The sequence below is a fragment of the Lissotriton helveticus genome, chromosome 5_1 (genome assembly GCF_964261635.1).
Source record: "Lissotriton helveticus chromosome 5_1, aLisHel1.1, whole genome shotgun sequence".
In the NCBI taxonomy this organism is placed as follows: Eukaryota; Metazoa; Chordata; class Amphibia; order Caudata; family Salamandridae; genus Lissotriton; species Lissotriton helveticus.
Genome location: NC_136065.1, coordinates 226,333,411 through 226,348,096, shown reverse-complemented (window position 1 = coordinate 226,348,096; position 14,686 = coordinate 226,333,411). Strand labels below are relative to the sequence as shown.

The 14,686-nt window shown below is 42.4% G+C and overlaps 1 protein-coding gene across 1 annotated transcript in view; it reads right to left on the bottom strand.

Moving 5' to 3' along the window:
• The window catches only part of ABCA2 (ATP binding cassette subfamily A member 2), a 693,258-nt gene that overhangs the window by 42,189 nt on the left and 636,383 nt on the right, over positions 1-14,686 (bottom strand). Inside the window, exons 41-45 of the mRNA XM_078642051.1 lie at positions 10,811-10,989; positions 7,689-7,830; positions 6,764-6,898; positions 5,442-5,545; positions 2,963-3,055 (exon numbers count right to left, since the gene is read on the bottom strand). Of these exons, the coding sequence (XP_078498177.1) occupies positions 2,963-3,055; positions 5,442-5,545; positions 6,764-6,898; positions 7,689-7,830; positions 10,811-10,989 (653 nt within the window). The remainder of the gene's footprint in view (positions 1-2,962; positions 3,056-5,441; positions 5,546-6,763; positions 6,899-7,688; positions 7,831-10,810; positions 10,990-14,686) is intronic.

The window sequence follows — 14,686 nt, the reverse complement described above, 5'->3', positions numbered from 1 at the left end:
AATGACACCTCTTTAGTGACTAGCGCAGGCAGGGAGAAGGAGGGAGACACAGGCCAAAGCTTCATGCTACTGTGGAGAAGGGAAGAAGAGGTGGAAGAAGGAAGGCCATATCTTGGGATTAGCTATATTGGGCGGGCACACCCTGCAGGTAGCAGAGGTGCACCATCAGTCACATCCTGGGACCAGTTTCGGGGCATCACACATCATCATCCAGGCTAACTTGAATCAAGTGGCACAGTGAGCACGGGACCCACGTCTGGGCATATCCTTCTCACTATTGGTGACAAAAGCAAAAAGAACAGATGATGGGAGGAATGTTGAACAAATCATACATTCACCCCCAGTCACAGATCTGGGTTTAATCCATCATTATATTGCTCACCATACCACCCCAGTTTGGACCCAGCCATATGAAAATCAGTCTTGACTCTGCCTCCAATGGCAAGAGTCCAGTCCGAACTGCGGGAAGTGGGTTGAGTGATCACTGTGCCACTGGATTCAAGCTAGCCTGGCTGATGAGGAGTGATACCCGAAACTGGTCCCAGGAATGCTAGTTTCCGGTCCAGGGAGGACCTGGCCTGGCAGTTCGGGCTGGACTGTGCTATAAATGAGCACCAGTTGCGTTACAGACGGACACATTCATTTTAATAGGCACGGGGAGATTAAGTGGTTTGCCCAGAATCACTTGATGTTGAGCGTCCCTGCAGAGACTTGAACCCGATTCCCCAGCTTCGAGGTCGACTGCTCTAGCCGTTGGGTCACATCTTCTAGGATACACACTAGGAACCACTGATCACTTTTTGACTTCACTGTTCCATGCCCTGTGTGATTATTGTGCTGCCGCTGTTGCTTTAACAGTAGTAAATGGAGTGTGGTGCTACAGGAGCCTCTGTGCCAAGAAGTACCTCACCATAGTGTGACCGGACCCGTGTACCCCACACCCACACGGTGAGCCCCACCCTTCACCTCAAATGCTGCCAAGGACCCAGCCGACAAACGGCTGTAACCTTCTGGACCTCAACAGCTGGCAGGGGCTGCAGCAGTCACTACTGGGACTTGGGAGACACAGTAACATCCAGACAATCCATCGACTGAGTAGATGTGACCATGAGAAAGGAATGACAGGGACCATTGGCTTGTGTTCAATCCCGGAACCAGTTGAGCAGAGAAGCTAGCAGGAAGAAGGGTGGCTTACCAGGACTTGGCCTGACCGGCAGCCTTGCATCCGTTTATGGTTGAAGAACTTTACGACAACTGAGAAACTGTGTACTATTAAGAGTTACAGGGGTAAAACTGCACCTGGGCTAATTCTTGCTGTATCGTGTCCGTTGTGGTAGGGGGTATCTATCCGAATCACTGGGGGGCCTGGGGCCATGGCAGGGAGAGGCACTAACGTACTCTAGTGCCACAACATTTATTTGAATGCACAATGTATCTGTGAGTGGTGTTTTGTCCCAGTGTTTTCTAAACATACTTTCTTTTTTGAAAGTGAAGTACTGGTTTTGACAATCTTTCAGCCAATAATAACATGTACACTCCACATATGAAAAACCAATATATATATATATTTTTTAATGGATGTGTGTACTAAGAGTGCTGGGGCCGAACACCCCTACAAGGCTGCGCTGAGAAGCCTCTGACTGCTCACCATCACTGTAACAAACAGGTGGAGAAAGGGTCCGAGAGGTATTTAAAGACCTGGCCTAGGTTGTACCCCCCATCAATGGATATTAATAACAAAGAAACCTAGGGGTCTTATATAGAGGAATATACGGAAACCTCAATATATTCTAGATCAAATCTAAATGGATACAACGATTGTTGAAGTGGGATAAACAATATTTAAACAGCAGGTGTGTCAGTGGTTGTGGAAAGAACCCGCTCAGTTCATAGGATACCCATCAAAGTATTGTATGATAAAGTAAAGTAAAGTCCACATTTGTAAAGCGCACAATCACCCGTAAGGGTCTCTAGGCGCTGGGGGGCCGTCGGGAAGATTAAGCGAGCTATTGCCCAGAGTCACATGGTGCTGGGCTGACCTGCCGCCGGAGTCGGGGATCGAACCGTGATCCCCAGATTCCAGCGTCAGTCGCCCTGGCCGCGGCGCCACACCTCTTCCACATCAATTTTATCATCTGGTCATCCCTCAGAGGTAATGAGTCTCTAGATCATTGAGACCAAATATTACCCAGTAGGAGAGCGGGGTCACTGCCCACAAGCACATGATGACCAAATAGATATGGACCTATGGGTAGAAGTGTAGTGCGAAACAAGAGTGTGGTGAATTAAAATAGGATAGAGAACAAACAATAAACAGTTTTATTAGGAATATGGTCTCTTCCTAATTAAAAGAACAGTGCAAGGGTGCAGTGTGGAACAAATTTACTGCATTATGGCCATAATGCAGTAAATTTGTGACCCTGCTCTCCTACAGGGTAATATTTGGTCTCAATGATCTAGAGACTCATTACCTCTGAGGGATGACCAGATGATAAAATTGATCATACAATACTTTGATGGGTATCCTATGAACAGAGCGGGTTCTTTCCACAACCACTGACACACCTGCTGTTTAAATATTGTTTATCCCACTTCAACAATCGTTGTATCCATTTAGATTTGATCTAGAATGTATTGAGGTTTCCGTATATTCCTCTATATAAGACCCCTAGGTTTCTTTGTTATTAATGCTCACCATCACTACCAATAACAGTCAAGGGCTTTAGGGGATGTACTTGGGCCAGTTAGCAGAGCCATGGTCGGATGGACCCCAGGGCATCAGAGGCAAACAACTTTATGTCCTAGAATTGACAATAGGATCCCCTGCCTACTCTGTGCCACAGCACCCCGAAAGCGGTCGGACAACTGCCTTTTGCCCACAGGCATATCCACACATGGTTGCCTTCTTGGTTGGTTGCTGTGTTCAGATCGATTGGTTGTGAACTGTGATATTTTCCTTTACCTGTTCTTCAGGTGCTGGATGCTGCCGAGACATTTCAGGCGCCCATTCACCATGATGGCTAGCCGGGTGCACAGCGCTTCACATTCCTCCATGCTGAGGAGACACAAATGATACACATCTCATTGCCAATACTACGCACAAAGATACATAGTGCACCTGCAGTTTCTCGCGTTCATCCACAAGCAAAGAGAAAATTAGTAAAACTGTACTGCTTCCTGACAACACTTGAGGTGAGCCACATTTAATGTGTTAACCATTGTGAAATTGATAAGATAGACTAGAACTCATCTGGGGAAAACCATTTCTGCTCAAGAAGTTCTCATTTCAGAAGGTCTTTCCAAATTCTCCATGTAACTAATCACCACTAGGACCAGGTTTTCACATCAACAAGACCCTGCACTTCAGATGAATAATAAGGCCACTGGATCGCTCCCTGGCATCAGCGACATCATTTTCCAGTCCTAGGTTTCTGTGAGCGGTAATGCTGGTTCTGTTCTACTGAAGCAACCTGAATAAAGTTTCAAGCCCCGATTTAGAATTTGGCGGATAGAGTTTACTTCATATGGATGGTGGAGGACAGTACCTCCGCCATCTTGAGGGACTTCCACCTGTTGTCCACTGGCCCTTTGGACAACTCTCTACATTAAGACAGACCACCATCATCATGACAGCTCCTGTCAATGTAGGAAACGTTTGACAGACAGTACAGTGGCGCCCACACGACACAGTTTTCTACCAGGGTGTGGGAGTCAATATTGTTTTTTCCTGTCCTTTGACGCCAGGTTTTTCACTGCGGTGACGAGGGGAAAGAAAAGACTTTACATCGTCCACCATAAATAGGACGGATGGGGTAAATTCCTTCCTCCAATGATTTCTCCTCCCTCGGGCTTCAGAACAAGTACTACGTTGACTAAGTCAACAGGGGCTACGTCGATGAAATGCATGATGTCCGTCTGACTCTAAATGAGGCAAGTGATACGAGGGTTTTGTGAATTGGGTACTCTGTCACGTTTGCCTTGGAGTACCCAGTCCACCAAATTCTAATTCAAGCTCTAAATTACAATATGTTAAAAGAAGGAAATATAGCCCTGGAGATCAGTATGCCCAATGACCAATTTATCTGGTAATCTTGCTCAGTCTTCACCTGGAATGGCTGTCTTAATGCTATATAGGAATGGAGAGGTGACAATGCTACCAAATATATCCAACACTTTTCAAGTTTGCTAGCTGGATTTCAAACACATTTTCATTGAGCAGGGGGTTGTGCACTGCTGCTTCTGTAACATTTCACCTATTTTTGTATTTGAAATATTTTTAGATCGCAGGATGGGTTTGCTGTATGTCCACAATGTGATGCCTGAGGACATGGACACTGTAAAGTGACAAAGCAGGATTTAAATGCCTTCTCCCCTCGTCCCATGCTGGGTAACCCCCTGAATTAAGTTAAATTTCATGCTGTAGAAAACATATGCATTAGCAAAGCTGATAAGTCTACATTTTGACACTTGTTTAGTGTTTCCGTCTCTAGTGTTAGCACCTCTAGGAAATTAAGGATCCCTTTCCTTTAGGCCTTAAAGAGTGTTAGGTAGCTGCACAAATCTATCCACACTGCCCAACTTTTTTAAAGTCTGCTAGCCTCTAATCGGCTTTTACAAATTAAACACTAATTTGTAGCTAATTCTGGAAACTTTTAAAAATATGGAACCCTCAAGAGGACTGAAAATGGAGAGAGTTGAGGTTTTGATATAGACAAGTACCGCAATAATGGATGGGTGTCTCTAAGATGCTATGCAGAGGGCTAGGTTTCTTAAAGATGCAGTGTAGTTAGAAAAACCCCTTATGGTTCACTCCCCCTAGGATGCAGTACATCTTGTGGCTTATTGTCCCTACGGGGTCATGCAAGATATAGGTTACTATAACTAGGATATAGTGCTGTGTGATGGTTAGTGTCTGTAGTTGCAGTTTGGTTGTTAATAGTCCCTAGGGCATAATTCAGAATGGCGGGTTGGTTTCCTTACGTCCCTTATGGGCAGTGTAATGGGTTAGTATTATTAGGATACAGATTAGTGTGATGTGTTCGACTTACTATGCTGCAATGCAGGGAATTACAGCACCAAAAATGTAGTGCAGAGTGACGGGATACTCTCACTACGTTGCCTTGCTGAGCGTTGGGTCAATATCCCTGGATGCATTGTAGTGGAGTGTAATTTGTTTTAGAGTGCAGGGCAGCATATTTGGATTTTGTCCTTGGGATGCGGGGCATTGTAGTACATTTGGGGTCATAGGTGAAAAGGCATTGTGGCAAAAACTAAGCACAGGCCACCATTACAAAAACGAACAATGTACATGGTACAGTGCCAATGAAATGCCAAGAATGCATAATTTAATAGGGCCATAGTCAACCCAGCTATGCCAACTATGATGTTTAAAAAGTTAAGGATGATTATTTGCTAGATTGGGAAGTGAGGTTCTCACTGACCTGTGCGATGTAAGCACTACGGAGCGCCCAGTTTTGATGATGTCAAGGATCAGATTCCAGAGGAAACGTCGTGCTTTGGGGTCCATGCCGGTAGTTGGTTCATCCTTAAAAATAAGAGTAAACATGAAAACCAATAGAATACAAGATTTTAAGTGAAGGAGGCGTGGTTTTGATATACATTGCAAGACGGTGGGATGTCACCATCTCACTGTATTATTACCTAAGCTGTTACTCAGAAATGGGCATCACCCAAATAGGATAATGAGCATTGGTTACCTTCCAGAGGCTGATTTACCACAGCACTGAGGGGCTTAGCTCTCTCAAACTGGGGTCGGTGTATATTTGGGGGTGATCAAAATGTCTAACAACATTCTTCTTGGGTGAGGCAATGTTCTTAGGCTCTTAAGAAAAGGTTTGGGCCAACAAAATAGAACAGTCCTGTGACCTGCACATCACTAGGTGAATTAAAGCCCAGGGTTTCCACTAGCAGGGATGTCAGGTACTGGGTAGAAGGGCCATTTAACCAGCCCTTGGAAGACAGCAAAAATGAATCTGGTGAGCAAGCACAACATTGTATTAGTTGAGAGCTTGGAAGCGTGGAGTCTGCCTCTTCTCTTCGGGGTTATGTCTGCTTTTCTGGGTGTGCTGTGGGAGAAAAAGATTAACGAGGAGCCTACGGAAGGGAAGTCTTAAAGTAGGAGTGAATCCACGTGTGATTTTCAGGATATCTGCATAAAATGAATTAATATTTAACTAGGCTAAATAAGAAACATTTACCTAATCAAAGTTTATCTTGGAAACCGAACATGCACCCATCCATAAAAGTAACTGTATGACACTGAACCAGGAAATGATGGCTAGAGTGAAAGGTACTTTCTTACTGTTCTAGGAAATGCAACTTAGACTGTTGAGCACTTGAACCCGGAATATCCCTTGTAAATAACAAGGTTCAGAAGCAAATGATGGTTAGGAGAGACAAGAAAGAATGGCCAAAAGGAGGATGGGATTTTGTGGCGTTTGAGAAAACACAAGCCCTGTCACAGGGTCCTTAACCCACAAATAACATGAATGAGCTGCTTGCTCTGAAAATCTGGGCTCGGGGTTTGTATGCACACTCTGACTTTCTCACACTCTTGTTTTTTTGTAGATTATCCGCTTAATACATTTTAAGCTAACCACGACTGATGGTTGTGATAAAAAGACTATCAAGTCTTGGTAATTTAAAATTGTGAGGAGGAGACAAGAGAAAGTGCAGCAGAAACTCACACTCTTTATGGGGCACAAATGAGATGGTCTCAGGTGCTTCTGCCCTAAACCCTTACCAGGAAGATGAAGGATGGGTACCCAATCAGTGCAATGGCCGTGGAGAGCTTCCTCTTGTTCCCTCCACTGTAGGTACCGGCTGGCTTGTCGGCGTATTTGGTCAGTTCCAGCTTCTCCATCGCCCATTTCACAACCTATAGAAAGGCAGAAAACATCACCGTCTCATCTAACAGGGATGACCCTCTCAATCGACCTTCTTGCTGAGTTTTTATTTTATTCATCAAAGCCAATGGAACACAACTTGAACAATAAGAATCACTGTTCCAAGCCAAGAACAAAATCAATGTTGTAGCTAGAAGACTTTATAGAATGCCCCATTTGTATTCAAAGGTGATGTAATTATGCAACAAATTGTGTGATGCACACGCAGCAATCATTTAACATGTTCACAAAATTGTCTAATTACTACATTGTGAAGAGTGCATTTATATTCAGCATTTATGATTGCTTGTAACAAAAATATGTTCCTCATCAGTATTCATTAGGCTATGTGCAAATTACATTGACCTTGTTCATCGCTATTGAGAGGCAATAGAGCTCCTATTATCAGAGGGGTGTCTCAACTCAAACCTTCCATCAGTTGTAACTCACCGTGTGTACAATACATAAAGACCTCCAAGTCGCACTTCACCACAATAGTGCACTCTTGGGAAAGGGCTATCTGTCACAACCAACGTGATTTCCTAACTAATGATCAGCATTGGTGCCAGACCACTTGCACACCACCAGGAGCCCGGAACAAAACATGCATGCCTACACACCACGTGAGCACCAACAGCAATCCACTACAAAAAAATCAATCCCACACAGGCCTTTTAAAAGCGCTTGGAGCCTGATGTGAGAGGTGGTATCCGCCCATGTTGGGTCATATATTAGTCATATTATGGCACTTGCCTGAATAAATGAACTCTCTCCGAGACTCACCCTTTCTTCGTCTTTCCATGGAATCCCACGTAGGCGTGTGTAGAGCTCCAGGTGCTCCTGGGCGGTGAGCTCATCAAACAAAGCATCAAACTGAGGGCAGTAGCCGATACTCTGCTGCACCTGCAGGAGCTCCTTCAAGATGCTAAGACAGAACAGGAGAATTAACTGAACGACTACCCATTGTGCACAAGGCATCACAAATTGTTCGTTGTTTGATTGGTCAATTAGTCTATCTCGCCACAAAACATCTAGCTATTTTCTATATTAACTTAGATTACAAACTATCATCTTAACAGTTATTAAAATTAAACTAATTCCTACAATAGCCTATGGTAGCGTGTTACATTGCGGAAGGAACGCTCCACTCTTAGATAAAATCCAAATAAGAGTGTATAAACGCATATTTAGAGTACCATGTGATGCCTCTCCCGCGCAGGTATGGCTGAATTTGGCTTGCAGTTACAAACATTGCACAAAAATTATGAGACAGTCAAATTTTGGTACGGCATCTGGTTGAACCGTGAAACAGATATCAACTCTGCAATATGGGAAGCCATCCAAAACAACCCTAACTCTAAGTATGCGAAGTACCTAAAATCTTCCCTTGATATCACAGAGCTGGCATCATTGTGGGATAGGAAGATACCTTTATCCTCATTTAAGAAGATAATAAAAAAGGCGGCCAACATGCATTCCTTGAACGTTGATAAGACAACTCTGAGACATCGATCACATGCATGGATGGTATTATGTTCTTACAAAAAGCTGGCCCCCTCACCCTATTTCGAGCTTGCCTTTCCATCGGACTACAAACACAAATACCTAAGCCTACGTATGGGAAAATTACCCACAAATGCGGACCAACCAGGCTGGAGAACATTAGGCCCAAAGGGGTGCAACTTATGTGGTGCCGCTGTGCAAGATATAATCCACCTGATTTGCATTTGTCCAGCAATGGACAGTGAACGCCGATGCTTATTAAAGGCAAAATTCAACGAAAAAGAAATTTGCACATGCCGGTCAGCGATCCTACAAATGCTGGACTCAGTGAACCCTCAATTTATTTGTAGAGTAATCAAGTATGTTAATAATTTTGAAAACAAAAGAATAGATCACACAAATTAGAACTCTTGGAATTTTTTAACCTGTATCTTTTATCAATTCTGAGCAAGCACAAGAATCATTTGGACTTACAGCATCGCCTATGTTCTTTCTCTTTATCAATAGTGTCTTAACTTGAATACTTGAAGCAGTTTTTCTTTTTTTATCTTTTAACAAGTACATATTTCTTTTCTTTTTAACTAATATAGTATGTAACATTGTAATGGTTTTTTATTAACTATACAATAAAGAATTTCATTTCATTTACAAACCATCACGTTCTTGACATTCAACACATCACCCACTTAATATAATACTCTTCTAGTAATCTACACTTCTGACTTATCAATAGTAATAATAATCATAATCATACGCTCTTGTATAGCGCCTTATCACCGTAAGGTCTCAAGGCGCTTGCTTTGGGAACCCGTCCTGGTCTTTCCCTGCGAGATTACCCCTACTGGGCATCCCCAAGGTGAAGACCAGGCATCCCATCGCGGTGGGGCCGTAGTGGAGATTAAGCAAGCTGTTGCAGAGTGTGAATCCACGATTCGAGTAGGCACCGAGGCGAGAATTATCGAGTCCATGGACATTATGAGCTCAAGACCCTGCCGCGTCGGGAATTGAACCCTGGTCCCGGGTCTGACCTCTGCATCAGGGTCTGCCTCCTCTAACCGGTGAGCCACACTTCTCCACTTAGTCCAATGCAAATTGCTCAATGTGATCAAATCAAGCACAAAAACCCCTTCTTCTGTATTTCCATTGATTCTAATACAGCTCATCCCTAACGAGCAACATCATACTCTGTCCTGAGTATGGAACAGTTTCTCCATCTCCCAGCACTTCCAGTGTCCTGAATCCATTTACCCCCAGAATCCTTACAACCTCGGTCTTTCAAATCAATTACTGTCCGCCGTTTTTAAATTCACCACCCCAATTTGAACAACTAGTACTTCACTCTCAAGTCCTTCAACACATTCAATTTTACAACCTTTCAAATTACCAATGCCAAAGCCCCTATCACTAGCCAAGTACATCCAAATTATTTCCAATTAAATTCTTTATGACCCTTCCCACCTCATATTCTTCCAAATTGCTAACTACAAGGCCTTCCAAACTGCCCACGCCAAAGTGCTAAAGGCCTTTTTAATTCTCCATGCTGGTTTCACAAAATGCCCAAGCCAGAGAGAGTCGTCCCAAAATTCCAAGACCTAGAGAACTTCCAAACTCCCCAGCCATTTCCGATTAGTCAGAAACTATGAGGATACTCATTTAATGAAACCATCAAGCTTCCACCTAGTAATCCCTCTACCAAACCCACAGCATTCTTATCTAGAAAAGCCACGATGCCCCCATCTAAACAAACTCCAAGCTTCCGTCATTAAACGCCAATCACTCTTCTTATGAGACAACCTATCGACATTCATCTACAGTAATTTTCCTTTCAAACTACACTAATTCTACTCTGCTCTCCTAGCCTCTATGAAGCATCTTGAGAAACTGAATGTACGGTTAATTTTGAGGGAAAAAGACCACATTCCAAATCTTTTATAGTTAGTAATACATTAGTGTCTTTAAACAAGCCTCACATATTTTTTCATTTCCGATTTCACAATGATTTGCCCATGTTTTTAAACCACCTCATTCCATAGTATATTTACTTCCTCCCCATTATACCAAGACCTTCAGACTTGTAAGACTGCACCAGTACGGTGGTTTTGAAAATACCAGCAGTAGATAGCAAGTTTACCACAACGCGTTCTTCTCAGAAGCCAACTCCTGTCATTAACATTTAACCCCAGTCACCTACCACGAAACCATCTACCATCCTTCTAATTGCTAGCACCTTTATTCACCCTTACAGACATCATGCTGCTCAACTATTCGCAAAACACAATACCAAACCCTTTCTTGCTCCTTATCGAATAACAAATATCTCACTCATTGCATGTGGTTCTTGCATCCAATTCCTACTGTAACTACTTTTCATGTCACCTGTAGACATGCAGAGGTCAACTTACCTATGTCCATTGATGAAGGCTTCCCCTCCTGTGGTGCTCTCATCACCTGTGAGCATCTTGAAGCTGGTGGTTTTCCCGGCTCCATTTACCCCGAGCAAACCAAAACACTCCCCAGGACGCACACCTGCGCAGAGACGGTCCACGGCCAGTATACGGCCCATCTTGCGAGATTTGTAGACCTTGGACAAGAACAGAAGGATCCAATAAATCTGATCCAAATTTGACAGGGATTTTCATCATAAAGTTTAGTTTTTCCTGGTGTTTTTTTTGCATTTGCAGTAAACTTCTTAGAGATTGCTTACGGTCTCTGAAACCCAACTTAAGTTTGCACATGAAGAGCTAACATCATAACCCAAACATGGTGTACAGCAAACAATGATTATAACTTCAAGCAGAAGTATCAAACTAGATAAGGGTCCTGCAGAGAAAATAGTCTTACCAGGGCAAAAAGTCAAACATCAGTTAGCTCACCATGTACCAACAAACAAAATTGTCTTCTATTAATTTTCAACTTTTCCCTGGTACTACAAAGTAAGAACTTAGGGTTAGATGTAAGAATATCTGAACCAAATTACTACCAGTATTTTTGTGGTATGTTAAGATTTTTAAGAACCGACCTTTGCACTAAGAGGTTGGTTCTTAAAAATATGAACCTCAGTGAGTCGCAAGTGGGGTGTAGCAGATCGAGCATAGGGTTGGACGAGGTGATAGTTGCAGTAGGTTGAGGATAGGGTTGAGCGTTGTGGATGGTTCTAGTGTGGGTAGGACCCACTGAAGAGGTGTGAATTGAAGGCCTTTTTTTAAAGAATAGGTAATGTTGTAGTGGGGAGAGGATGTTGTGTTGTAGTCCGAGCTGCCAACTTCAGAAATCAGGTTAGAGTCGCAGCGATGGCTCAACATCCTGTTATTCTGGGCAAATTACTCAATCTCCCCGTACACAAGAAAAAGCATTTTAAGGGTTGCAGCAGGTAGTAGATGTGGCGCAGTTTGAGTTTGAGTCTCAGTGACAGCTCACCATCTTGTGATTCTGGGCAAATCACTTAATCTCCCCGTGCCTATGGACAGCACCTGGATACCCTCACAGGTGATAAGCTGAGCTATTGAAATCTACAAATTTAATTTAATTTATATGCTAAAGTGGAGCGTTTGCTTAGCACATCTGGCTTTTGATCATTACTACAGTTTTTTTCCACAATATATGGATCAAATTTTTTACTACAGCTTTATCTATCTATATATCAGATTTAAGATTATCCAGTATTTATATAAACAATCATGTGGCACTCCAAGGTAGGTTTAAAAATACTCAGTATGTATGTATATATATGTATATATATATGCACAGCAAATCCTCGAACCTCCACGCCGTCGGCGCAGCAAAAGAAGAGAGCAGACCCAGCGTTTTCAGGCAGGATGTTTATTTAAGACCTTTTCAGATGACGCGTTTCGAGTACCATGTACTCTTGTTCACACACCGTTAGAACAGTCAGCCTGTTATTTATATATGCTTTTTTCCCTGACCCTTCCTAAGGGCCACACTTCCTGTCGAACATCACGTGACAGTGAACATGACCATAGAAATGGGTGCTAGAATGTAGATGGAAAAACAGACGACATTTCTCGTTGTAATCAATTGAACACAACATAACATGAAAAAATAATACAATGTGTAAAGCAAATCAAATCTGTTTACCAAAACTGTATTGCGTCATAGAGTGATTTAAAACAAAAAATGTATATTATAACATTTTTTAAATCTACTATTTTTCTCCCAATCGTTGCACGAATCTCTTAGATGGTAAGTTCACATATCATAACTGCATGAATGCAGATATCCAAAATGGGCACTATTAAAGTGACTGGTGCTTGGTTGTTACTGCGTGAATGCAAGTTATATAAAGTGACTAATGCAAATTAATTTATACCAACAACCAGATAATATTAAACAGTGAAAGCCTTGGTCCACTTAGTCATATGATGTAAATCTTTGCGTGACAACTCCACTGATGGAACCCAACGAGCAAATGTCTAAAATATATATTAAAAATTCAAAAATGTCATGAATTTACAATATATCATAAATATCAAGACCTATGTACAATTATATATATAATATATATATATAATATGAAATAACCTCCCCTTTGATTGTGCTCATATGTACATGTGTAGAATGTGAATGAAAAAAAAAATTATATAAGAAAAAAGACCATACTTTTCACGAAAAAAATGATGAATAAAACTGATCATAAGTATTTAACTATACACATTATATACAGTTTTAATGAGAAAATGTTTATTGTATCCAAATTCACATGTCCTATCAAAAACACTGTTCAAATATTATCCAAAACAGTATATCTTGTCATGTGAATCAAATTATTTACTCGATGGGCTCTTAATATTGGAATCATATTTCATCCTGAATCCAAGACCCAATGTTACAGTGATCAAAAACTAAAAAATCAGATACACAAATAAATTCCACATTGAAAAAGGGTCACTGGGGGGGACATATACAGAGAATTCACAAAAAATTGTGTAAATCCTCAGTGGCATTGAGACCGTATGGTTGTTTGGTATCCAATGCCACTATGTATTGCGTCTCCAACTTTCTGAGTAACTTGTCCCTGTCGCCACCCAATCTTAACGGGGGCACAGCATCGATGACAAAATAACTCAGACACGCCAGGTCCCTGGCGTGTACCGAGTCAAAATGCCGTGCCACGGGGTAGGCCGAATCATGATTCACTATTGCACGGAGATGCTGCAATATCCTTACATGCACCTGCGACCTCGTGCTACCCACATAGCTCAAGCCGCAGGCGCAAGTCAAGACATATACAGCAAACTCCGTGCGGCAGTTGAAATTGCCTTTTATTGCAGTTTTGGTGCCAGAAAACAGATTATCATAGTGGGTGGTGTTTTTTCCAAATTTGCAGGCTCGGCAGGAGCTACATTTAAAAAAGCCCTTCCGCAAGAGCCAGTCACTGCCACTGACCAGCTCTGGGCTGGGCTTAACTAGCCTGCTGTGCATACTGTAAGCTTTCTTAAACGTTACAATTGGTCTGTCTGAAACTCTTGAATTCAAAACACCATCTGTTTTTATGATGGGCCAATGCCTATTAATGATAGATTTAATTTGCCTCTGTTGGCGGCTATAGGTGATAATTAACCTGGGTGACTGATCACAAGAATCCGCCACTGGACATTTAGATGACAACAGAGATGTTCTGGACCTTTCCTGAGTTTTTGTTAGTGCCTTGGAAAGAGTGGTCTCACTATAGCCTCTGACCCGCAGACGTTCCATCATGGCTGTTGCGCCCTCTTCAAATTTTTCATCACTGTTGCAGATTCTTTTTAATCTCAACAATTCCCCCAACGGTATGCTTTCAATTACATGTCGGGGGTGTCCACTGCTGGCATGCAATATGCTATTGCCAGCAGTGGGTTTGCGATATAAGGAAGTCAAGATATTGTTCCCAATAATGTCAATTTGGACATCCAAAAATTGGGTTGATTGTCTGCTTATATTGGAAGTGAAAAAAAGATTACTGGTGTTGGTGTTGAGAGCATTAACAAATTGCTGAGCACTTGAGATATCGCCGTGCCAAATACAAAAAACGTCGTCGATAAATCTCATCCAGTGCACTACATTGCCGTAGCCCGGTGTCGCCACAAGATCCCGCTCCTCCCACCAGCCCACGTGTAAACACGCGTAGCTGGGGGAGAAGCAGGAACCCATCCCGACACCCCTAATTTGCTTCCAAATGTCCCTGCCATACATGAAAAAATTGTTATTTAAACACCAATTTACTAAATTACATAACATTTGATTATGTCCATAGTACTCACAGGACCTTTGTCCTAAATAGT